The sequence below is a fragment of the Atta cephalotes genome, assembly GCF_000143395.1.
Source record: "Atta cephalotes unplaced genomic scaffold scaffold00004, whole genome shotgun sequence".
Taxonomy (NCBI): Eukaryota; Metazoa; Arthropoda; class Insecta; order Hymenoptera; family Formicidae; genus Atta; species Atta cephalotes.
This window is the reverse complement of record NW_012130068.1, coordinates 6215885-6239360: the sequence shown is the minus strand read 5'-3', so window position 1 is coordinate 6239360 and position 23476 is coordinate 6215885. Positions and strand designations below refer to the sequence as shown.

Below are 23476 nucleotides of genomic sequence, written 5' to 3'. Positions count from 1 at the left end.
TTAACGTTTAGTTAGTTACGTTAACTTAAGTTAGTTAGTAGACTATTATTATATATTATTATTAGTAGTAGTATAATACACTAGTACGTAGTATATATAATATATATATATACACACACACACACACACACACACACACACACACACACACACACACACACACACACACACACACACAAATACACTCTAAAATAAGTTCAAGTAAAAAGAAACTTAAATACGTATGTATAGTAATGTGATTTACATTTTATTTTACATAAAAAAATATTATTTTTGCGTGTACTTAGGACTAAGACTTACCTCATTCAGATTCGAGGCCAACGATTGTCGTACAGTATTAAATCTAAATTATTTCTAAATTTGTTATTCTAGTCTTCTAATATTACACCTCTTTGCCTAGGATCAAAGTCTGGAATTATTTCTTGCACGATTTCCCGCCACATGTTTCTTAATCGCTTTCTCTCCAAGATAACCGGTATCATTTCTGGATATCTTTTCCATATGTTGAAATACTTAATTTTCAACTTTTTTTCGTAGTATTGTAAAGCTAAATGTTCACGCTTCAATTCTTCTACTTTGCATTCTATCATTTTTATCTTCCACATTTTAAAATATTTATTCTGTAATCTCATGTCGCAAAAATCTCTCGCTACTTGGTCCTTTCTTCTCTCCTCCTTCAAGATTTCTTTCCACTTCTGCAATCCGTACCGCAATAAATTTCTATTGTATAACGATGTAGCTAACTCGAATTTAACATTATTTTGACGTTCTGTTTCCATCCTCCACATCATGAATATTTTTCGCAGCAAGCACCGCTTATAGTAATCGTCGGCTTTCTTCATATCATTATTCTTCTTTTCGATGAGCGCGGTTATATAACGTCGCAATAAGTATTTGCGATAAAATGCTTCCGCTATGGCATTTAGTTTCTTACATCTTTCTACTTCGTACGCTCGTTGTCGCTCCCGTTCCTCACGCATTCTTCTCGCTTCGCGCGATGCCTGAGGACATAAAAATCTTAGATTAAACGCAGGTATGTTTCTAAATGTAGCGTGTAAGAGGCATTAGAGGATTAAGTACTTTATTATATGTTATAGAATGAAGTACAAAATAAACGAGATATTATATCATAAATGTAAACTAAAGTATTACGGTATAATATTTACTGGAAACATCCCTCGCAAGAGATAATTTTGTTAACAAGGTGAAAGCTATGAGAGCTTAAGTGTACTATATTCACTCAATACGATATTAATATACTTTGACCTCTCATATTATCTGACCTCTTGTTGCAATCTTTTCCTCTCTTGTTCCTCCGCTCTTCTGGCAACCTCTTCTTTCCTCTTCTCATCCTCTAGTTTCTTCCGGCGTGCTTCTTCGCGCAGCTTTATTCTGTCTCTCCTCGCTTCCGCTCGCGCTTCCATTCTCGCTAGAAATTTAGGAGGGCTCGGTACCCGAACTGGTGCTATTAAAGATTTGTCCCTATTAATTAAAGAAAAGCGTATTAAGAATCCGCCAAGCTAAATGAATGTTTGCATAATTCGATTTAATCTACTATAACACAAAGGACTAAACTTTGAATATCTCCTCTTTAAGATACTTTCTACTTCACATACTGTTGAAAGAGCAGTACATAAAACAAGTAATATAATCAACGGTCCACTTTAATTTGGCCCGCAAGATCTGAGCTTCCAGCGTCTTTGCGCTTTGCGTCATCATCGTTCGTTATAAAAGAGCGTAGTTATTCAAAATACATTCGCACATCGTATGAATAGATACACATATCTGATGCAAATGACATCATAAAAGAGAGATATATTTTACGTGGAACATAAAGATGATTTCAGAAGAAGTGATTATTATTTTTTCTAGTTGAATTTCGAAATTTCTATTGATGCATGGAAGGAATGATTTGATTGAGTATGTATCTAAAGTTAGATACAAATCTGAAAATAATTTTATTGAACCATTAAAATAATTCTGTAGAGAATTCATGATAGACAATGCTATAAAAAGTTTTAACATACTAGCAATCAGCTTGAACGTTTTACATACTTTGATTTTCAATAAAATTATTTTCAGATCTGTATCTAGCTAAATTTTTAAATATTTCAGCAAAACCCTTTTTTCTATGCAAACTCGACTGAGAATCGTAGTTCAAGACTCAAGAATTTATTGAATTTACTGGAGTTTACTTTTCGAGATAAAAAAATTCATAATTACATTTTGATGAAATGAAAATAGGATGCTCATAATTAAGACTACCTGTAGCCTGCTTGTCTCATCAGTTGAATTAAAGATCTTCTAGTCTGTTGACCGCAGTGGGTCAGAGTTTCCTTGGCTACGTTTACCGTTTCTTCGCCGGATCTCATTATTGCTTCCTGCACCTGCTTTAGCTTCAGTTCCTCGATGATCTTGTTCTGTTCTGCCAATTTCATCCTCTGCTTGCGAATAATCTCTTTTTGAGCATTCAATCGACATTGTGTCGGCGACTCAACAATGAACGGCTTGGGAGGAAACTTCTTCTTCAGAGATTCGGGATTTCTCGAATTTGAGGGAGGATCCTTTGGTTTTGTTCTATGATTTGACTTTAACTCCTTCTGTACCTCTTTGATAGTATCGACGAGCAACTCGATCTTCGGTATGTCAGGATTTTTCGCTGCTTGTTCTCGTTGAGCCTTTACCTTCTTCACATGCATCTTCCATATATGAATGTACGATTTCAGTTTTCTTTGCGACAAGATGGTCTGGATACGAGTCATGATTTCGTAAAGACGACGTTTATCCCGCGCATTCTTTCGAAGAGCTTCGAAATATGATCTCAAAATATTTAATCGCTGCTCTTCCGATTCGTAGTTTGGTTTATCTTTGATAGTCACCTTAATATTACCAAAAGGCGCTATCTCGATCTCATTTGTCGAACATCGCTTGCTGTCCTTCGATTCGGTAGAAGAGACTTCTGCGATTGGCTTTTTATTTTTCTTTTGAGTGACTATTGGCTTTTGCTCGATCTGTTTGTTCCTTCTTTTATTAATGAGAATTCTCTGTAAATTTAATAAATTTTTAGCTTATTAATATAATGTAGATATTTAAACATTTATATTCGCAGGTACATGATAATTAGTCTTAATAAATATCTAATTTATTGCTGAACTTCACCTTGACTCTGCTGGATGTTTTCCAAAAATTTTCATCATCCGAACTAGCTATATTCTTTCTACTGCACAATCCGCAAAATTTAGGACGAGACTTTTGCAAATCTTGCTCAAATTTGCGTAATTCTCTCTGTATGAAAGCTTGTTCCCTTTTCATCTGTAGTTCTTTCATTTTTTCTTGCGTTAGTAATCTGTAAATGCATTGATAAAATCTGTTTTTATCATTTCCTTTTCGTTATTTTTGCCAAGTTACCTAATTATTTTATCAGAATTTTTTCAAACTTTCATATAAATTTCAGAATTTTAAAATAATTTCATAAAATTTCTCAAATTTTTTTATACAAATTGAATCACTTTTTAGAATAAGTGCCAAAAAAATCTTTTTTTTGTTCTGTATGTAAATTCTGAAAGTTTATATCTTTCTAAAATTCTTTTATAAATTTTGAATATAGAATTCTTACTACATAAATCCTATGAAATATTCTAAGACTTTTCATTTTATAATCTCTGATGAAATCTTATAAAATCTGAAAAAATTTAAGTTATTAGTAATTTATTTTTTTTAAATTGTAGAAGAAGAAATCGTAGAAATGTTAGAATATTTCAAAATTCACATATGAAAAATATATATGAAAAATTCTGAAATAAAATGTAGATTTTCTTAGTATTTCTGAAAGTGTTCCAATTCGCACAAAAATTCTGAGAAAAACTAATGTACGATAATATCAGTATAGTATATGCTTAAAATATAAGCACAAATTTTATTTAGCGATAATTTATAGATTTTATATGTATACTAGGTTTATATAAGTAGACATATTATAAATAAAATCTACACTTTTATAAATATATGTAAAGTTCGAAGGTGTATACCTTCTAGCCTCTGCTAAGACAGAAGATTTTGCTGGAGAACTTGCCAGCTCACGAAATATTCTATGTCTCGCGTTCATTACCACATTCGGATCTAGGAAAGTTTTTCTTTCATCTTCCAGCATTCGCCGTTTCTCAGACGGCTCGAAAATCGTCACTTTCATCATCTCGTCCATCAGCTTCTTCACTTCATCCTCAAACAGCACCATGCTTGTCAATCAAAGACAATTGAAATGATGATCAATTTAAATGTCCACTTCGTATTACTTTGTTCGTGAACTGCGCCAACCCCTTATTTATCTATGTTTGTTTCCTTGTTGTTAGGGAAAGCTTCTACCTCCCCAGGTGAATATAAGGGTCCCAACGACTCCTATTCATTAGACGAAAGTGGGAGCGATAATCGCTGGAGAAATGCAAATATTAAGCGATATGCCGATATCCTTATATAATGAATAAATATTATGAATTTTTGTTAATTTTTTTTTAAATTAATGATATCGAGAATAATTAATAACATACATAATTCTACTTGAAATTTTTTAATACGAAAATATTTTCTATATCTTTAAATATTGTATCATTAAGAGAGATAATAGATTCACTGCACGAATAAAACTTTAATGTATTTTAATTTCAATTGCAATTATATCCAAGCAGAACATAAAATTATAATACAATCGAGATAACATGAAATAGAAGTCATTAAAAAAAAGATTATAATGTTATTTGATATACTTTTGATGATGATTTTTGTAATGAATTTTTGACATGATTTTAAATGTTTTTTAATTTTTTAGTTAAAAAAGTCACTTATTGATAATTATATTATTTTTTCTAAAATGACTGCTATTTGATGTCATCTTAATTTATTACGATTATATGATTTTGCATTCTGCCTTCTTTTTATATACTTCTTAATAATAAATAAAGAGAAACATTTTTTTCTTTTACTTTGCGCGTTTATTTAGATGATAATTAGTAATATACTTCAGATTTTACAAATAGATTTTACGGTTTTTATAAATAAATCTATACAATTATAAAATAATAGCGCGCAATCTGAAAGTCTATTTCGTGGATCGATGTTCAAAGTTTCCCGCCGTCTCGACGTTAATCAATCGCGATGCGAGATCAGCATCGTCGACTGTCAGGGAGCCAGTTGCTGCAGCAGTATGTGCATCATCAACGAGTGAGAGGTACATCGACTTCGAAGCCTATATATTGAGGCTGGCAAGTCTTCTCGTGTGAGTTCAAAATAACGGAGGTCCGTGTAACGAACACCTGTTTCCTGCCTTGCGCGCGATGTCGTCGACCGCCCGTGTCGTTCCTGGAATATCAAGGGTCGCGCGTCGCGGTTAGAGCGACCTGGTGTTATCCTTACGGTCTATCAATTTTAGTCAATTTCTTCCGCGTATTCTCGTGTGCAAGTCTCCACGGTCGAATGTGATTGTAATATAGACACAGACGATCAAACCACGGACTCCGCTGGTGCAATACGTCAACGTAAGATGGATCCAAGGGGCCCTCCTGAGGGGGCCCCTGCCGAGTCCTTCGAGATATCTAGCATCGACAGGGGGGCTGACATCTCAGTGAATTGGCCTACGGATCATCCCTTTACCTCGTCGTTGTGCGAACAGCCGAAGAAGCTGAACAACAGGCTCCTATTCCTGACTGTAAGTAACTCTTCTACATGACATACTTTATCAGAGGAATGTCTTCATCTAGGAACGTTCTTAGGATGTACGACATCTTCTGGGAACATTCCTTAGGACTTCTCTTGGAAGTCTGTATTGTATAGATCTTTATGATGAGTATGTCAATAGCTATCTTCATGATCGCTCTGTTGCTAGGTGGAATATGTGGAAGATCAATCTCGGCTGTTTCCTACATATGAGCAAATCTCCTTTTCTCCAAGAGCGGCTTCTCCCCTATCAGAATTTGAGCATCGAGTCAGCCCACTGGATCCAAATATGAGCTCTACTGCTAGATATTCTCCCACACCGGTCCAACTACCTTCCTCTCCCTTCCATAACTCTGTTGTTGTACTGCAAGGGCCAACCTCACCTTTAATGTCCCAGCCTGAACCAAATATACGAACCAGCATCAATTATGTGACTCAGCTGGCTCATCCGATCGACACTCAGACTGTACCTCAAACGGATGGTACCACAGACTTTGTTGGCAATGGGAATGAAGACGGACTCGTGTCTAGCGTCAGCAGTGAATTAATTTTAATGCAGGGTAAAAATTTGTTTTATTAAATAAAATATATATTATACATGTTAGATGATATTTTTATTACTTTTTGACTGTTTCATAACACTTTCAGAAACTGCACCTGAGTTGGAATCTTCAACAACTCCCTTGATGCTAACAGGAATACCAGGCACAGACTTTGCTCTAACTAGAGACTTCCTGGTGATGCAGGATGATCAAATAAATGTTATCAACACGTTTAAAAATCAGAACATGGAGATAGAGGACAACCATATCGCTTTACCTATTACTGAAGATGCAAATAAAGAAAACAACAATCTTGCTTTGTCAGAATGTGATAAAGAAATTGAACAAATTACCGAAGACCCATTGTCCATTGAGAAAAAAAAAATAATGGAGAAGAAAGATGTAAGGAGATCTAAACGACATATAACAGATAAGAAAAATTTCTGTAAGTGCAATATTTATTTTATAAGCATGTAATGATAAATATTATTACTTTATTATTAGTTTTTTTATATACATTTTATAATTTTTTTACATAAATCATAAGGTAAAAGAAAAGCAATGTTTTTTACTTTATAATACTTTATAATTTATATAAATATTTATATAAATATATTTATATAAATATATTTATATAAATTATACAATTATTTCTTGTTATTTATATATATTATTTATATATTATTTATTATACATTTATTTCTTGGCCTTAGTCTCTCTTTTATATATTATTTTTCTTTATATAATTTTTTATATATTGGGTATTTTTGCAGGGGGAGATGACGAGTATGACAGTAATTGTGCCAAAGACGATAGCTCTAATTTGACCGATGTATGCACTATCGCAGATCAACCTGTACCATCGCGTGCTGTAGCAACACTGCCAGGATCATATCTTTTGTTAAACAAGCTGTCTACATCGCATGGTTCAGCAAATAATGTAACCTACGGAGTTTTTGCGAAACGTAATATTCGAAGACGTACACAATTTGGGCCCATAGAAGGTGTATTGTGCACTTATGATGGCTCGCCCTTCAGAAATGCTTTGCCACTGCTTTATGAAACTCAGGATGGAGAATTCTTGAAAGTAGATGTTTCTAACGAAAGTAAGTGACGTCTATAGCGTTTATTCATTTCTTATTAAGATTCTCGGATTTAAATCCCCCCTTATGTTTTCAGATACTTCAAATTGGATGCGTTTTGTGCGACCTGCACTGACATATAAAGAACAAAATCTAATAATTTGTCAACAGAAAGATGGAATAGTGTTTTTGACTAATAGAAACATCTCACCAAAAGAAGAATTGAAAGCAGGTCCTAGTTCAGACTATGCAAGTCGCAGAAATTTACCAATTCTCAAACCAGATATAAAAGATGAAAAAGGTATTAAGAGAATATAGATATTATGTATTCTGATACATTATAATAAATATTGACCAACGCAAATTAAATCCTTATTTTTAGCAGAAGCAAATCAAACATCTACATGGCCACGTTTGGATAATAATTCTTACAATCGACGTATAAAGATGTTTCGCGACAGGAACATGAAAGAAAAGGAGAACTCGCGACAGAACAAGTGCGACAAGGAGTGGAAATGTTCCGTGTGTAAATTGATTTTCAGGACTGCATGCCTGCTTAACTTGCACATGGCCGTTCATTCTTCTAACAATATCAAAATTGAGAATCAAATGTCCACATGCCCACAATGTGGACAAGAATTCCAGAAACAAAGCGAATTGATGAATCATGTGTCTCAGCACGGACGAACGGCGTTACCTAAGGCAAAGCGATTAACTCCTCTAGGTTCATACAAGTGTTCAATGTGTTACAAACGTTTTGCTACAAAGATACGATTACAACAGCACTGTTTGGCGCATGGTGCTGAGGACCAAAAACCACTGCCATGCAGTATTTGCTTGAAACGATTTATGAACAACTCCGCATTGTCCGGTCATTTGAAAACGCATAAAGGTAAATCTATAATGAATCAATAAGGATTAAACAATCTGAGGTGCACAGTTTTTTATTTTTTTCTCTTCAATGTAAAAAAAAAAGAAAAATTGAACCGTGCGAATTCAGCTAAAAAGAACAAGCTTCTAGTATCAATTGCTATGCTATGATAATTCTGTATTTGCAGAAAACAAACAGGTCTTTGAATGCCCAATGTGCAGACAGCTATTTCGCCAAGGTACGATGCTAAAGGATCACGTTGAGACACATAGAAATCAAGATGGTATATTTAGTTGCCCTCACTGCCAGCGAACGTTCATCAAGTATTCTGTCATTCGCAAACACATTCGGGCACATCATTGCGAAAGGAAGCACAAGTGTCAGCATTGTGCGAAACGTTTTCCGACAGTCGACAAATTGCGAATGCATCTGTTGAAGCACTCCGATCACAGGTACAATTTTAATTCGACTATTTGTCGATCATGTTAATAAGATACGTGAAAATTTAATTAACTTTTGTTTGTTCAGAGAATTTCATTGTGCGAACTGCGGTAAACGATTCAAAAGGAAAGATAAATTAAAGGAGCACATGACTAAAATACATCATTCTCAAACAGTTAATGGAGAACAAATGACACAGAATAATCAGGCAAAGAAATTTGTGCCAAAGGTATGTCAAAGTAAAAAACATGTGATTGATTATACATTACTTCATTTTATTAATAGATAAATCCGAGTGATTACAATCGCTTCATTTACAAATGTCATCAATGCCTGGTGGGTTTCAAACGAAGAGGAATGCTGGTGAATCATTTAGCGAAGCGGCATCCCGATGTCGCTCCCGAATCTGTGCCAGAATTGAATTTGCCTATTTTGCGACAAACCAGAGATTACTATTGCCAGTATTGCGATAAGGTATCATCACGAAATAAAATGTTTTTAAGTAGAGATAAAATTAACGTATTTTTTAATGTATTATTATATTTTTAAGGTTTATAAAAGTAGCAGCAAGCGTAAAGCACATATCATGAAGAACCATCCTGGCGCGGCCTTGCCGCCTAGTAACCGACAAGAAGAATCCGAATTCTCAGGACTGCCGAATCCAAGCTTCAGCCAAACAGTAGGCAGCATCACGACTAGTCCTCAAAGTTGCCAATGGTGTCATAAACAATACGCCAGCAAGGTGAATTTTATTTTATATAAGGCTCGATTATATTTATTAATTAATAATCGGCAGAAATTAATAAATATATATTTTATTCAAGGCAAAACTATTGCAACATCAACGCAAGAAACACGCGCATCTGATGGAGCCGGCGGATCAAGTACCGCGATCGCGAAATCGGCCGCCACAAAATCAAAATCAACCACCCACGCTGAACGATAACAACTTTGTGATATCCGATTATATACAAGGATGCGATGGAGATTTCCTGAAACAGAAAATAATCAAACTAACGAACGACGTTGATCTGATAGGCAATGGTGGTCTGGAAATGATCGGTCAACAGTTTGTACGTATGCGCGACATACGTTGAGGAAAAACGCGGCATCCTCATAGAGGGGATGAGCGTCGCCAATTTATCGAGATATGAATCTCGCGACCTTTGTACGCAGTCGAGATAGGCTGCGTTTTTTTGCTGCCGTTACCAAAATCGAGGCGACGTCGCCTAGACGAAGCGACGAAGCGTATCGCCCGAGAATATTTGGGAATATACACGGCTTTGTCAGCGTCGGTGCGAAACACTCGGCGCTGTTTTGTTGATTGTACACGTTGATTGATCGACAATGACGACGATTACTGATGATAACTAATGGCTTTGGCGGATTTGTTGGAAACGAAGCACACAGTTTTAAGAAACTTTGCCCGAGTCTCAGAAAAAAAAGAGAAACGAGTAAAAACGTTGACTGAAAACCAACGAGGCTCAAATCTACTTGCGACGGAGAACATTGTAGTCTCGTACAATTGTTGAAAGCTTTTCTCAAAGTATTAAGAGTACCATAAAGAGAAAAAGAAAAAAAAAGGTAGAACAAGTCCTGATACTATCGGCACGCCACTTGCGCTAGGCCTGGTAGTTTTACTTTAAAAATCCGATGTCATTCGAGTATGAAGTAGATGGACGAAATTTAAATGACGAGTTTAAAGAGATGTTAAAAAAGTCGGTTTAAATCTGGATGGGTCCGCTGCGTCTTAAATCAGCGTGGCTTCTTCCGTACGGTGATTGGACGAGTAATGTTAACGATTTATTATTCGCAACGTATTTGGCTTCACTTAATGGCGAGCGATTGTCTGTAGATTACGTGAAAGCTTGCGATCTCTGTAAGGAATCGTCCATTTCACTTTTTGCTCTTTCTCTCTTTCTCTATCGTAATTCCAAGATCGTAATTCTCGTAAACGCTTGCGTCCACGTTCTCATTTTAGAATAATATACAAGTAACATGCGTTCTTAGATCTTCAACGGAACATACTGTTTTCACGTAATCGTTTCGTAATCGCTGGTCTCATCCACGTATGAATCTAGTCGTCACAGCCGAGAGCTCGTTTGAATCGTCGACTCGAGATGTCCGGTTTAAATTGACGCACAGTACTATAGTTACGTAGCCAAAGGGACGTTCGTCCTTGTGATTTTACGAACAACAGGAGCAACGTACGTGTATTTTAAGCTGTGTATTTCCGCCGCGCGTTCACTCACACGTAAGCACACGTACATCAAGAGTTTCCGCAAAGATTGTCCAAAGATTGTATATTCCGCAACGTGTCTGAATTCGGATAATTGTACCCTCTCGTAAAATCCTATCCGATTGGTGTGTGTGTCGTAAATAAAATCCGCACAAACGATTTTCACACTCAAGAGAAATTCACTGATGAAACACGATGACGATGTTGAATTTATTTTACACGACGCGGTATATACACGACGTACATTGTCGCAATTACGAAAAACAAGAGATTGCATGTTTGTCGATGTCGTTGAGTACATGGAGGATTGTACTGTAAACATGACTTAAATAAAGTTATTCGATGAGCGATACGAGACAATAATATCATTTATTGTATTCAACATTAAGAATCGCAATATCATAAAGCAAATTAGAGAATATAAAAGAATTGCAGGAACAAGTTCACAAGAATATCATGATTAATTTCTATATTAATAATTTTTAGGCAACATAGTACACATAATGTCGACAAATTTACTTTAAAAATTGGCAAATGCTTACGAGATGAACATCATGAAAAATATGATTGATACAAATGTACTGCGCTTTTACATATTTTCTGTAGCCTCTGTTATGCCATAATTTTTCTATCTGTTTATCGTGCTTTTACTTTCAAATTTTTCACTGGCAATCGCAAGCGGACCCACCGCTCCGGGCTTCAACACCTGGTGATTTGGCGTGGCAGCGAGCGATCCTCCACTCTTTTGTTTTTGTGCGGCGTCATACAATTGCTTCTGCATCACAGCCAAAGGAACTTTATTCGCGGACAGGAATTCCTTCATGGAGACCAGTTCGCCCGACATCCTGCGAGGCGTCTCTGAGTTATCTTGCGCTCTGATCGAATCTCTACCAACAAGCCTATTCGGCCTCCTCTTCGAATAGTATACGGTTGATACGGAGGACTGTCTCCTTGGTAAATACGGCGCTGCTACATTCCGATTACCATATTGTAATTTATGTATCACGTAATTCAAGCCCTGTTTTATTACGATCGATGTGACATTCAGCAAGGAGTATATACAGCAACATCCCATCACGAGGAAAACAAAATTCGTGAATCTATACCTGCATAAATGAAAAATAAAACTGCTGCATTTGTTTGCGTTTTCAAAGCTTTAATGCGAAAAGTTACTGGCGCGTCTTAGTTAAAGAAAATTTACTAGAATCTCTCATTGAAAGTTCAGTTTACAGAAATTCAAATTTGCGCCTTGAATAAATTATTACGAATTCGATTTTGGCGAAACAATCTTCGCAATCTTACCAATGTACGTAAGGATAGTTTGGCTGTTGCGTGCTAACGAAGTCGCCGAAGCCGATAGTGGTGAAGCTCACGAAGGCAAAGTACAATGCGTCGAAGTAATTCCAGCCCTCCAGCGGCGCGTAAAGTGCAGCGGCACAACAGGCGATGATGCAAGAGGTGACGGATAAATAGAACATGACCCAGTACACGCTCGGTTTCCATTGATCCAGGTTTACATGGTCATCGTCATCATCAAGGATGTCCGGCAGAGAACATCTCTGGGTGCTCGACGGTTTAGGGATCCGTCGAGATGTCAATGTAGTCTTGCGGAGACGTCTTCTTAATCGACGTACATGCCAGCTGCGCAAGATCCACGCCAGGAGAGTAATAATTCTTTCCAAAAAGAGATTGAAGAACAAGATGCCGCCTAAATTATTACTTAATGTTAGGATCAAGTAACTTCATTGCCCTGTTCCATGTAAGATTAACTTTAATCTCGGTTTAATTTATTACTTATATTTTTGTATACGTAAAGTAAACCGTTGAATCGAGATCGAAATTAATCTTATATAAGTGAAACTAAGCCTATGTAATGTATTTAAGTTTTCATTCTAGATTCGTGAAATGTTATTTTGTATTGTTACAGATTATTTTTAATATCGTTACTTATGATTTTTTTTTAGATATCTTTTAATATTGTTATTTATGATGTTTTTTAGATATCTTTTTTTTGATATCTTTTTGTTATTAAGTATAAATAGATAAGTGGATTTTTTACCGGAACAACCGAAGAAACCATAAAGAACGACTGCCGCTTTACCCGCCGTTGTCTGAGGTGCAGTGCTTCCGTACCCTACAAATTTAATTTCAGTATCACGCTTCTTTCATTTCAGAAGTATATTACACGGCGACGAATACACACATATATAGAGATTGACGACCAAAGGACAAGCCAGAGTCGTGTGGATAAGTGCAAGACTAGGTCGCGAGATATTAGCATTCCGGAATTCACCAGAACATTCTTATGCACCGGCCGACGACCCTTATCCCTTTACTTAACGTCATTATGACCAAGTTTTGCCGAGGAATGCGATCACCTCGACAAAACTTTTCTCTATAGTGTATAAATACACGGTACATCGCGAAGTTATTAGTATTCGAAGAGTATAAGAAATAAAAAAGAAAGAGCAATTATATTGAAGTACGATAGCCTCTTTATTTTTTTTATTTATGTTATATAAATGATAATTTTATTCCAGAGTATAATCGAAAATCATACAATTTTTTTTTCATTTTAAAGATAAAAAATCCGAGAGAAATAAGATTACATAATTTAAATTTAATCCGCTAAATTCACTTATGAATATTGATTAAAATTAATAAGAATTGCAATAAAAAAGTTTTGACTTTTACAGATATTAAGATCTCGAGCGCGGAATCGGGTAAGAATGTCTTCTTGAAAGTTAATTTGTTTCGCGACATCATGAGAACAAAGAAAAAAATGCGAGGGAGCAAAGTGCTCGACATAAATCCGGTAAATCCCACTGACCCCAATACTCTCTTGGCCATGTTATGGATACAGATATGATTAGTAATTGGCATTCCCATTATAGTATATTGTACTATGTTTCTTACCGATCGTAGAAACTATGGTGCCAACGAAGTGAAAGCTACCGGGAAAGTCCCAGCGGCGTCTCTTGTTAATGATACCAGTAGCGGAAGCGTTGCCATAGGCATATAACAGCTCGTGCAGCCTCTGCAAGGCCAAGGGGTTACCTCGCAGGTGGTGCTTCCGAAACGCGTGATAGACCCGCCAGAATTCTGTCGCCTATGCGCATCCCCAAAAAGTATCAATAAATATAAAAATTATCTGTATTCGCGGAAATAATTCACTTGGATATCTTTATACTCCAGCAACTAAAAAAATATGAATTGTAAAGTATTAAATAACAATGAAAAAATAATCGTAAAATTATAGAGACGTCAGATTTAAAAACATTGAAAAACTCCTGATTTAAATGCAATAAAAAACGACAATAAAGTGAGGCCGTTAAAAAAGTCAGCGCGGTAAACGGAGGATAATAAATTAATACAAAAATTCATAAATTCACTGTTTGAAATGTACAGTTTATGAATAAATTTTTAATTGAATTATTAAATGAATTTTTGTATTAATTTATTGCATTCCGTTTATCGCGCCGATTCCTAATAGCTTTCATATTATTGTTGTTTTCTGTTTTAAAATATTGTTTTGAATGAATATTTTAACATATTATTTAATAACTATTCTTTACTAGCTTTTAAATAAGCAATTTCTTCGAAAACTTGCAAATACTAATTAGGATGTAAAAACACCCAAGATGATTATTAGATCGTTTACGTAAAAAAAATCAGGTGATTTATACTCTGATTAAATATAATATAATTCTATAATCAGATTGAATATAATTCTTCAATTCTGATTTGTATATTTCATAATAATAGTATATTTATCGATCACAAAAGTACATACAAAATTCATTGATTCATTTGATGTGAATTACGATAATTTAAAAAGAAAAATTTCAATTTTCTTCATATGAAGATCACTGTAATCTCTTAATTTTAATTTAAGAGACACATTTTTTCGATCTATGATTCCTTTACATGATACTTTACATTCTTGTACGAATTATAGCGGAAGTAAGAGTAATTTTATATATATATGTCCGGATACATTTTTTGTACCTGTCGTATCTCGAAATCACTTTCCAGCCTTTGAAAGAGTGCCGCGCCTGCGAGCATGTACGCTGCCAGGACAACGGCAAGGAGGATAATCCTGGCGTTGTCCTCCGCGAGACCTCCGCACAAGCACATCACCGGCGACTCATCTTTCCGACAGCCGGTGGCTGCTGCGTGCGATCCCCACCGTGTTTTACATCCGGTACAGCGCAAGCTCGTCGGCCACGAAGAAATACAGAGATGCAAGATGAACAGTTCAAAGAATATTTCCTTTTCAACGTATACAGACAAACAAGATTTATAAACGATTAATTAGAGAATATTGCTGTAGCCAATTAATTTTCTTTGCTAAAAAAAAATGTTAATTTTGTCATATAGATAGCTTTGGTGTAAATAATTACCTAAGATTTTAATTTCCGAGTGTTTTTAAGTTTGTGCGAGAGATATAGTAAACAGCGAAGGAGATAAAATTGATCGGAGCTAGATTGGAAAATATCCTAATTGCCTCGTATTGACATGATGGTACTAGACGACGTAGTAGGTAGCCGAGATGTATGTGGGGCAATCCAACGCCCGCACCATTGAAAGCAAATCCTTTGATGAGATAAAAATAGAAATATAAACACTCGCTTGCGTATTCATAGTGTGAATTTCACCGAGGGGATGTCTTTTCGTGAAAAGCGACTCCACGCGGTGGATAATTATCTGGCTTATGGTGTTTGCGAAAAAGGTGGATGTTAAATTACGACTTTACGGATTACCGATATCCCCAATTTTGCCAATTAAAAAAGTGAATCGTATTTCGAAAATACTGTAAGTCTAATTTTGGAAATTTCATTACAATTGGAATGTTAGAAAAGATATGAAAGTTATTTATAAAATAATTTATATTGCTTCTCAAAGTATTTACAACAAATTTTTGATGAAAAAGATGAAGGAAAAGAGCGAAATCAACAACGAATAAATCAAAAGCATTATATAGTAAAAATATTTTGTTAATAGACAATCTGCGAAAACTACATTTACATAAATAGATACTATCAGTATTCTCATATCGAGATTATTTTTTGTACAATTGTATAAAAATCTACATAAAATATCGTTTACATTACCCTGGTGAAGAAAGAATGTCTCATAATTTCTCAGAATTATTTCAGAATTTATCATATTTTAAGTTTATAAAAATTGCTGAAAAAATGTCTTAAACTTTTTCAGATTTTACAAGTTTTTTTCAAAAATTATATAGAATGAGAAAATCTTAGAAATCTTAGAATATGTTAGAATTCATATATGAATAATTTTAGAAAAGATGTGGATTTTCTCAGAACTTCTGAAAAGTATTCTAATTTGTATAAAAAAATCTGAAAAATTTTCTAGAAAGTTATAAAATTATAGAAAATCTGAACTTTATATAAAAATTCTGAATAATTATATAAAGAAAAATTCTAAAAATTTTCACCAAGGCAAGTCTGTTCTTTGTTGCTGACCTAATATGCACTTTATGTTATACTTAAAACGAAATAGATATATATTTAAAGTTTGGCGAAATCGAGATAGAAAGTCTTACAATTAGTGCAGTTTAGTGCAGCAATAAAGAGCAGGCGTATTATCCACTATAATACTATCTTTACGTCGTGTATGTTAGAGCTTATTGTTACAGATTAACAGCGCTCTAAAATTAACCCATAATTGTTCTCCCGGCACAATCATTAATGCCTTGCTTGCGGACCTTCTTCCAATTTCCGCCAGACGACCTGGAAAGGAAAAGACATTAATTAACATAATGAACATGTTATATCACTTGTTTCATGAAAAAAGGAAGTTTTTTTGAGGGAGTTTTACGCGAATCATCATAAAATAATCGTATTTCAAGAAGATTCCTTTTCTATTTGAAAGATATTTTTTCAAAGTGAGACCATGTCGTAATGATTACGTGTTAATCGAGGAATGGCACTTTACTTACATTGCACATTTCTCTAACTAACGCCTTTTCACCATCATGACCTTCTTCTCTTTCCAGTTGTTCTCTGACCTCGAGAACTTGGAGAGCACGCACTACAGCCTCTGGTCGGCTTCCTAAGTGAGTATTGTCGTTCGGGCTCGCGGAACTATCCCAAACTTCACCCGATGGTAGCACTTCCCAACCTTGCGCTCTGGCCTGGAGAAAACTCTTGTCTTCTTCCAATTGCTTCACCCGTTGCTCTAAGCTCCTTACGTATTGCATTGTTTGGTCTGCAAGAGATTCGCAACTGCATCACTCCGGAATATCAGAAGATCATTAAAATAATAACTGTAACGTATACTTTCATATATGATTACGCATATTCTTTATTTGATGATAGTAAATACTTATTTGCACAGTATTCATTTATCATGTACCATTCTAATATTATAAACATAGATAGCGATGTTTAAGAAAAGATTTCATTTTCTATGAAGCTTTCATTTTTTTCAAATTATGATTATTATATTCTTCTAATATTAAATTAAATTAATATTACATTTTAGCATATTTCCTTCCGCATAAAAGAAATGTTTGCATTTATTGATTTAATACAAGAGAGAGAGAAAGAGGTCTGCATTTTTTACTAGATTATACCGTTAAATGTGGAAGTGTGCCTCGGCCTCGGCGGCGCAGTCTCTTCGGCATTCGTGCTCGAACTCGACCCGTCGCCGTCGTCCCTTTGACCACCACCACGTTCTTCATCGAGATATAGGCACAGCTCCTTGAGCTCCAGATTGTCTTTAATTAATTCCTGCTGTTTATTGTCTAGTTGACGTAACTTATTCTGATAAGCCGAGACTTCCTGTCGCATAACGCTCACTGTATATCGGCCAAACCTCTGCCACTCTCTCGCCAGCTTGCGACCCTTTTGACGGTCATCGTCCAAAAAGCAGCAAAGATCGCGCAATTCCTGGTTATCGTCGTTCAGTCTTTGGTTGGCTTCTTTCAGCAACCGCAGCTCATTCAGCTGGAAAGTAGATAGCTTTGTTAAGTCGCGCTCGTTTTATGTTTCTTAAAGTTCATTCTTCTTTCAAATTTTGTATTATTATACACAATGTCTATAAACATGTATACAAATGGATTTAGATATACGAAAACTATCGAGAATATTTGGATTATTTTGTTAATTGATTGCAAATTATAACAAGTTTATTATCATAATAAAGTTTATTATCATAAATAATAATTTCAAATAATTATTCAAAAAATTTATAATCATTTAATTATTTAAATATATTCTAGTCTTTTGTATTTATATTTTTATAGATGATAATGATTTTCCATTCAGCTGAATATCTTTTGTAATCGATTGTAAATTGAATCAAAATTTGTTATCGTAAATAACTATTTAAAATCTATTTAAAGGATTTATAACTATAAATAGCTATTCAAATATATTGTTTTTTTAAATCTAGATTTTTTTGGTGGTACTGATATATCTTCTATAGCCGAATATGTTTTGTATTATTAATTCGCGTGCCTGTAGTGAGAGAAATAACAGAGTCATTGATCGCCGCAGATGACGCATTCGCACCGTGGTACATGCCGATTGTTGAGAAAAAGCCTTTCACCTATTCATCACACGTGTGCGAGTCATGTGTGACCAATTCCGACTGCGTACTTTTGGCAAGCATTTTGCTGGCCAGAGGAAACCGATTGTCCATGTGATCGTTTGCGGTTTATCTCATGTATGCGTGACTGTTTGAAATTACGACGGTCGGTTCAATCTGTGTATGACCTACAAGAGCCCCTCAAAAACTTCCGTATAACGTGCTAAAGATTTCAAGGACAGCAAACAGCATCCTACATCTCGAAGATGTAATAAAATATTGTTAACATAACGTTTTATTGATATTTTATTGATGAGTTATGTATATCACGACCTCTTAAAAAAAACACAAGATTTTCTGGTTCTTTGCAAGACAGGTTCTATTTGTAATTTCCTGGTTAATGATTAGAAATTGTAGCGGATTTATCGCAAACCGTTATATAAAAACAAAATTCAAAATAAAAATAAAACGTATAAATAATTATTTAGATTGCATTTTACAGTTTTGTGACATTTTAAGTAGAGTTCAACAGGTTATTAATTTAGGTCTCCTAAAAGTATACGAATAATATTAATAATTTTAAAAATTCAGAAACTCTTAGTTTAAATTTATATTCAAATAATTATAAAGGTAAAATTTATAAAGGTAAAATTTATATATCACATAGATAATTACAACAGAAAACTTTTCAAATTACACTACTGAGTTATTATTGAGTTCCAAGTCCGATATCATGTATGAACTTGTATGATTAAATCGTTAATTTTTCGGTCATTTATGTTACACAAACTTACAGAATCCATCAAGGAGAACTCACCAAGTTCTGTATCTGGCGATTCTGCTCGGCGGCAAGCCTAGCGATATCACTCTCAGTCTTCCGCACGAACTTAAGCATCTCCACGGGGCCGAGTCGCAGAAATTCGTCGTCGCTGATTCTCTGCCTGATCGGCGCACTTTGCCCGTTGTTCACCGCCGGATACTGACTGCTGGGTGGCAAGTACTGACCTTGGCCGAGCTTAGGCTGTTGGAGGTAGGTAGATGACTGTGGTTGTTGTTGACTCTTAGACGCTGCCGCCGACGCGGCAGCGATTAGCGGATTACCCGGTTGGGGATGATGATGATGATGATGCTCTATCCTCGGCGAGTACTTGCTCTGCGCATCCTTCGATGGTGGTTGCTGCTGCGATTGCTGCTGCAATTGAATTGGCTGCTGCGATTGATGCTGCTGCGAAGACGGCGGAGGTGGTGGCAACGTGCGCGGCTGCGTGGTCTGATGATGGTTCAAGGCCGCGCCCGGACCTTGATTACTGCCGGCCTGAGCCGAAGTACCTCCGTTGGTGAAGTGTAGATGGTTCTTCAGGATGCCGCTGGTAGGTTGCGGCGGGGGCTGATAGCGCGGCGGCAGTTGGTCCACTGGCTTGATCACGTGCGGAGAATGCTGCTGCTGCTGCTGCTGTTGCTGCTGATAATGCTGCGGCTGCGGCTGCTGCTGCTGCTGCGACTGGGACTTACTCTTATTGGACATCGCGGCTAATTTAGCTCCAGGCTGTGCCGTGTCCCATTTCAGAAAGTCCGCCGCAGCCTCCTCGCGCCGGTTTGACCCGCCGAAATCTGGGTCAGCGCGCGATCTTTCACGAGTGGCAGTGGCGGCGGCGGGCCCGGTCCGCGCGACCGGCCCCGCGCGATACATACGTTCCCTCCACTGACACCCGGGCCTCGCCTTATCGCCGTAGGGACCTTGCTCGCGCGCTACTCTTTCGACGGCCGATTTCTGCGTTTTCCTTCTCTTCTTCTTCTTCCTTCTCTTCCTCGTATTCGCCTTCTTTCGCGCGCTTCTTCTTCTGAATGCACCTGTTGCCAGCGGCAAATCTTATGAAAGAGTCTCGTCTAGCGAGAATCACATCACTTGTTATGATTGACACTTACAGTCCGTTTTTTTTTAGCGTTAGTTAATCTCAACTTTCTATCCGCATATTACAAACCGTAGCTTAGAAAAGACAGAGCAGCAATTATGATCCAGGTAACTTTATCCAACGATCAACAGGAGATGAAGAAATTGGACGCTAGTCGTTTCTGAAGTTGCGATTGGGTCACTCACATCCGTATTTTCCAAGAAATTGTACCAATTCACAATGCACTCTGAAAGAACATCATGTTAAATCGCATTAACATCTCGAAGTTAAATAGATCATCGTAAATGAAAGCAATTATTAGAACATTCACTAACGTTCGTCGAATGTCCGGATATATTCAGTGAGTACGTTCTTGTATAAGTGCTGCTCACTTTCGAGACTACTATTACCGCAATGCTCGACTCTATACGCGTCAGCGTTGTAACAGTCGCACAATCGTGGCCTTCGCGTATAACTTAAGCAGCATGCTGTTCACAATTGACATACCAGTCTCTCATACCATTAATCCCCGCAGTAACACCGAGTCCCCTCTATCAACGGTCTACGCGTCTCCCGTCTCTTTATAGCTTGGGCGCCCTTCGCTTCAAGTGTACCGTGAGTAAGCGAAGCACGAATTGTCGTATCAATTCTCCTCTCGCAACGCTCATATGGTTCCCTTCTCTTTCTTTCGCTATTTTCCATATACCACAGATTCCAGTGAGGCGAGTATCATACTAATTTGGTTTTCGTTAAAAGATACATTCCGCTCTTATCGTTCGTAGCAAAGATATACCAATTTTTGTCTATTAGCAGCGCGTTTTTCACCTTCATTTCGGATGCACAAATACTGTTGAATGAAGATCAAGTTTGTAGTCCCTTTTTATCAGCATTTGCACTACAAATCCAAGCGTGTAAAAAGTGGCTTCAATATATGTATTAGTTTTCCGTGTAAAAATAATACATTAGATTATATACAAATATGAATCAACTATTTAAAATTATTAATAGGTTTTAAGATCAGCATCATATTATTAAGATCTTTCTAAGATGTCCATGAGCAACAATATTATTAAATCGCTTGTCAATTTAATTGATATTACTATTCCAGTTCTATTAGAATAATTGCGATTCAAGACTGAAAATTAAATTCGAAGTTTACAGGATTAGATATAAATATATAAATTCAAATTGAATTATTTAAGCACTAAAGATTGATCGTTTAGGACTTTTATTTTCTATTTGTCGTTACATTCACATTATGATCTCACATTATGATATCTTAAATACTTTGTTTAACATTTAAATGTGTAGTATAGTGTCATTTTTACATGGAAAACTAAATATCATAGGTATATAATTGAAGTCATTTTTTACACACTTGGATTTGCAGGATGTGCGTCACACCTTCACGTGCCTCACCTTCTTGCTTCACAAGAAGAACAAATACACATCACCCTGTCCAAGCACTATCTTGTCACCTTGGCTTCCAGAAACACAGATCGAACACTCAGAGACCGGAGCAATTCCGATCCATATAGCCTGTCACCGTCCCGTCGCAAACGGCGCGAAAGATGTCGAGTCGACGGAAGGAAGCCTGCTACGTGTCCGCGAGACGCCGTCGCCGTCGTCGTTCCACCTGGCTTTCGCTCCCTGTTCCCCTTTGTCCCCCTGCACGCCCTGGCTGGCCCGCGGCCTCATAGGAGATGCGCATTCCGCGCTGTCACCCGATCTGTGCGTCGAGCTCGTCGAAGTTCGGGCGCATGTCCGGGGACCTCCGTACTCGCGAGTACAACTTAGCGGTCGCCACGACACAACCGGCGTGGCTGCACTCCGTGCTGGCAATGCCCTGGCTCGCTCCTCGACGGCCGCCGCGCGCCGGGTCCCCGTTTTTCTCGCCGGCGGGCCGCATTTCACGGGATGCCCAGTGCCGTCTTCATCCGCCTGGGCCCGCGTTGACGTATCTTCAACAATCTCCTTACGCAATGTGTCTTCCTCATACGATCGTTATTATTGTCGTTCCTTTTCTGATGATATCTATTACTTTTATTATTTTCGAAGTTTGGCAAAATTGCAGAATCTTCTTCTTGTTCTTATTTAACAATTTATTGGTGATACGTTAATTGAGTAAACGTTGGGATATATTGAGCCAATATTAGATTAATATTATGCAATATTGTGCCAATAAATAGGTTCATTTTTCTGTTAATTTCTAACGCTTATTATGAGTATTAATAAATATAATTAATTCACGAATCTCTTATTATTTTACGATTCAATGTAGTTATATCCTTGTAATTTTATTTTACCTGTGTAATTCAAATTATTCTTGATAGCTCTCTCATAACGATCGATTTTTAATTCCCTGCAGGACCGATTAATGCAATGATTTTGCTGAAGTATCCGATGATCATGACTTTTAGAACTCATTATTGAAACTCACTCGTTATGAGTTTACCAACATTGACGGTGAGTGATTCATCAGGTCGATGTCGATGTTTCGTCGATACTCATATGGGCCTCGACCTGCACGAGTCGTGTTCGGAGTCACATACTAACAACATGGCGATCGCTCGCGGGATTTGATTCTTAAAGTGATTGCAGATGACGCCGGGCCCCCGTGAGGCCCAGCGCGGGAACTGCTGAAATGATGACGCGATCTCCCGATTGGCTCGCGAAGAGAGAGGGTTAAAGCGTGAGCTACGAAAACGTGGGAGGACCTGCGAGGTCGGCACGTAGGGTCCCGCGGCTCGTTCAGGCCCTATACGCGATCGGCCCAAAACAAAATCAAGGAAATGACATGATTATAGATGCAGATTCTGACTGATTTGTAATTTGATTCGCGAAATATAAATTGAGATAACGAATTTGTTTCCGCTTTTTATTCTTTATATTTACATTTTATAAAAATGTAAATTAAATTAAAAATTAAATTAAAAAATAAATTAATTTTATTTTGATTTTTAATTTACATTTAAGTTTTGTGCAAAAAACTTCACGTAAGTGCACGAGGATTATCAAATCTAATATCAACATTTTCAGAACATGTCTGAGGCGATGATTAAAAAATAGATTAAATATTTGAGTTAAATTTTTAATTAGTATTTTCTTATAAACTGTCGATCATTTTTTTATGTACATAACATTTT

The 23476-nt window shown here is 36.5% G+C and overlaps 4 protein-coding genes and 1 pseudogene across 4 annotated transcripts; 2 read left to right on the top strand and 3 right to left on the bottom strand.

Annotated features, from left to right (window-relative positions):
* Positions 1-368: 368 nt before the first annotated feature.
* Positions 369-4201, bottom strand: LOC105626170 (trichohyalin). The gene is made up of 5 exons (XM_012207481.1): positions 4029-4201; positions 3160-3346; positions 2266-3044; positions 1284-1482; positions 369-1001 (listed from the first exon to the last, which is right to left on the bottom strand). The coding sequence occupies exons 1-5, from the start codon at positions 4199-4201 to the stop codon at positions 369-371; spliced, it is 1971 nt and encodes a 656-aa protein (XP_012062871.1).
* Positions 4202-5533: 1332 nt separating this feature from the next.
* Positions 5534-9739, top strand: LOC105626012 (PR domain zinc finger protein 10-like). The gene is made up of 11 exons (XM_012207320.1): positions 5534-5698; positions 5876-6266; positions 6355-6693; positions 7022-7354; positions 7428-7631; positions 7713-8222; positions 8389-8653; positions 8730-8871; positions 8928-9116; positions 9193-9384; positions 9467-9739. Exons 1-11 carry the CDS (start codon positions 5534-5536, stop codon positions 9737-9739), a joined length of 3003 nt encoding a protein of 1000 aa, XP_012062710.1.
* Positions 9740-11509: 1770 nt separating this feature from the next.
* LOC105626011 (potassium channel subfamily K member 13-like) lies at positions 11510-15018 on the bottom strand. The gene is made up of 5 exons (XM_012207319.1): positions 14890-15018; positions 13798-13990; positions 12941-13015; positions 12184-12589; positions 11510-11987 (listed from the first exon to the last, which is right to left on the bottom strand). The coding sequence occupies exons 1-5, from the start codon at positions 15016-15018 to the stop codon at positions 11510-11512; spliced, it is 1281 nt and encodes a 426-aa protein (XP_012062709.1).
* Positions 15019-16592: 1574 nt separating this feature from the next.
* On the bottom strand, positions 16593-20128 carry LOC105626009 (coiled-coil domain-containing protein 85C). Its single transcript, XM_012207318.1, has 4 exons — positions 19256-20128; positions 17483-17855; positions 16847-17115; positions 16593-16637 (listed from the first exon to the last, which is right to left on the bottom strand). The coding sequence occupies exons 1-4, from the start codon at positions 20126-20128 to the stop codon at positions 16593-16595; spliced, it is 1560 nt and encodes a 519-aa protein (XP_012062708.1).
* A 687-nt stretch (positions 20129-20815) lies between these two features.
* LOC105626169 lies at positions 20816-22286 on the top strand (annotated as a pseudogene).
* The last annotated feature ends 1190 nt before the right edge of the window (positions 22287-23476 follow it).

Coding starts and splice junctions, on each gene's coding strand:
- LOC105626170 (XM_012207481.1), bottom strand. CDS start 4,201: ATGGACGAGATGATGAAAGTGACGATTTTCGAGCCGTCTGAGAAACGG. Junction 3,045..3,159: donor AAACATCCAGCAGAGTCAAG/GTGAAGTTCAGC, acceptor TTAAATTTACAG/AGAATTCTCATTAATAAAAG. Junction 1,002..1,283: donor GGAAAAGATTGCAACAAGAG/GTCAGATAATAT, acceptor TTATGTCCTCAG/GCATCGCGCGAAGCGAGAAG.
- LOC105626012 (XM_012207320.1), top strand. CDS start 5,534: ATGGATCCAAGGGGCCCTCCTGAGGGGGCCCCTGCCGAGTCCTTCGAG. Junction 8,654..8,729: donor TTGAAGCACTCCGATCACAG/GTACAATTTTAA, acceptor TTGTTTGTTCAG/AGAATTTCATTGTGCGAACT. Junction 9,117..9,192: donor ATTGCCAGTATTGCGATAAG/GTATCATCACGA, acceptor TATATTTTTAAG/GTTTATAAAAGTAGCAGCAA.
- LOC105626011 (XM_012207319.1), bottom strand. CDS start 15,018: ATGTGCTTGTGCGGAGGTCTCGCGGAGGACAACGCCAGGATTATCCTC. Junction 13,991..14,889: donor GTGATTTCGAGATACGACAG/GTACAAAAAATG, acceptor GGATGCGCATAG/GCGACAGAATTCTGGCGGGT. Junction 12,590..12,940: donor TGGTTTCTTCGGTTGTTCCG/GTAAAAAATCCA, acceptor GTAATAATTTAG/GCGGCATCTTGTTCTTCAAT.
- LOC105626009 (XM_012207318.1), bottom strand. CDS start 20,128: ATGTATCGCGCGGGGCCGGTCGCGCGGACCGGGCCCGCCGCCGCCACT. Junction 17,856..19,255: donor ATCGCCAGATACAGAACTTG/GTGAGTTCTCCT, acceptor TCTACTTTCCAG/CTGAATGAGCTGCGGTTGCT. Junction 17,116..17,482: donor GCACACTTCCACATTTAACG/GTATAATCTAGT, acceptor AATCTCTTGCAG/ACCAAACAATGCAATACGTA.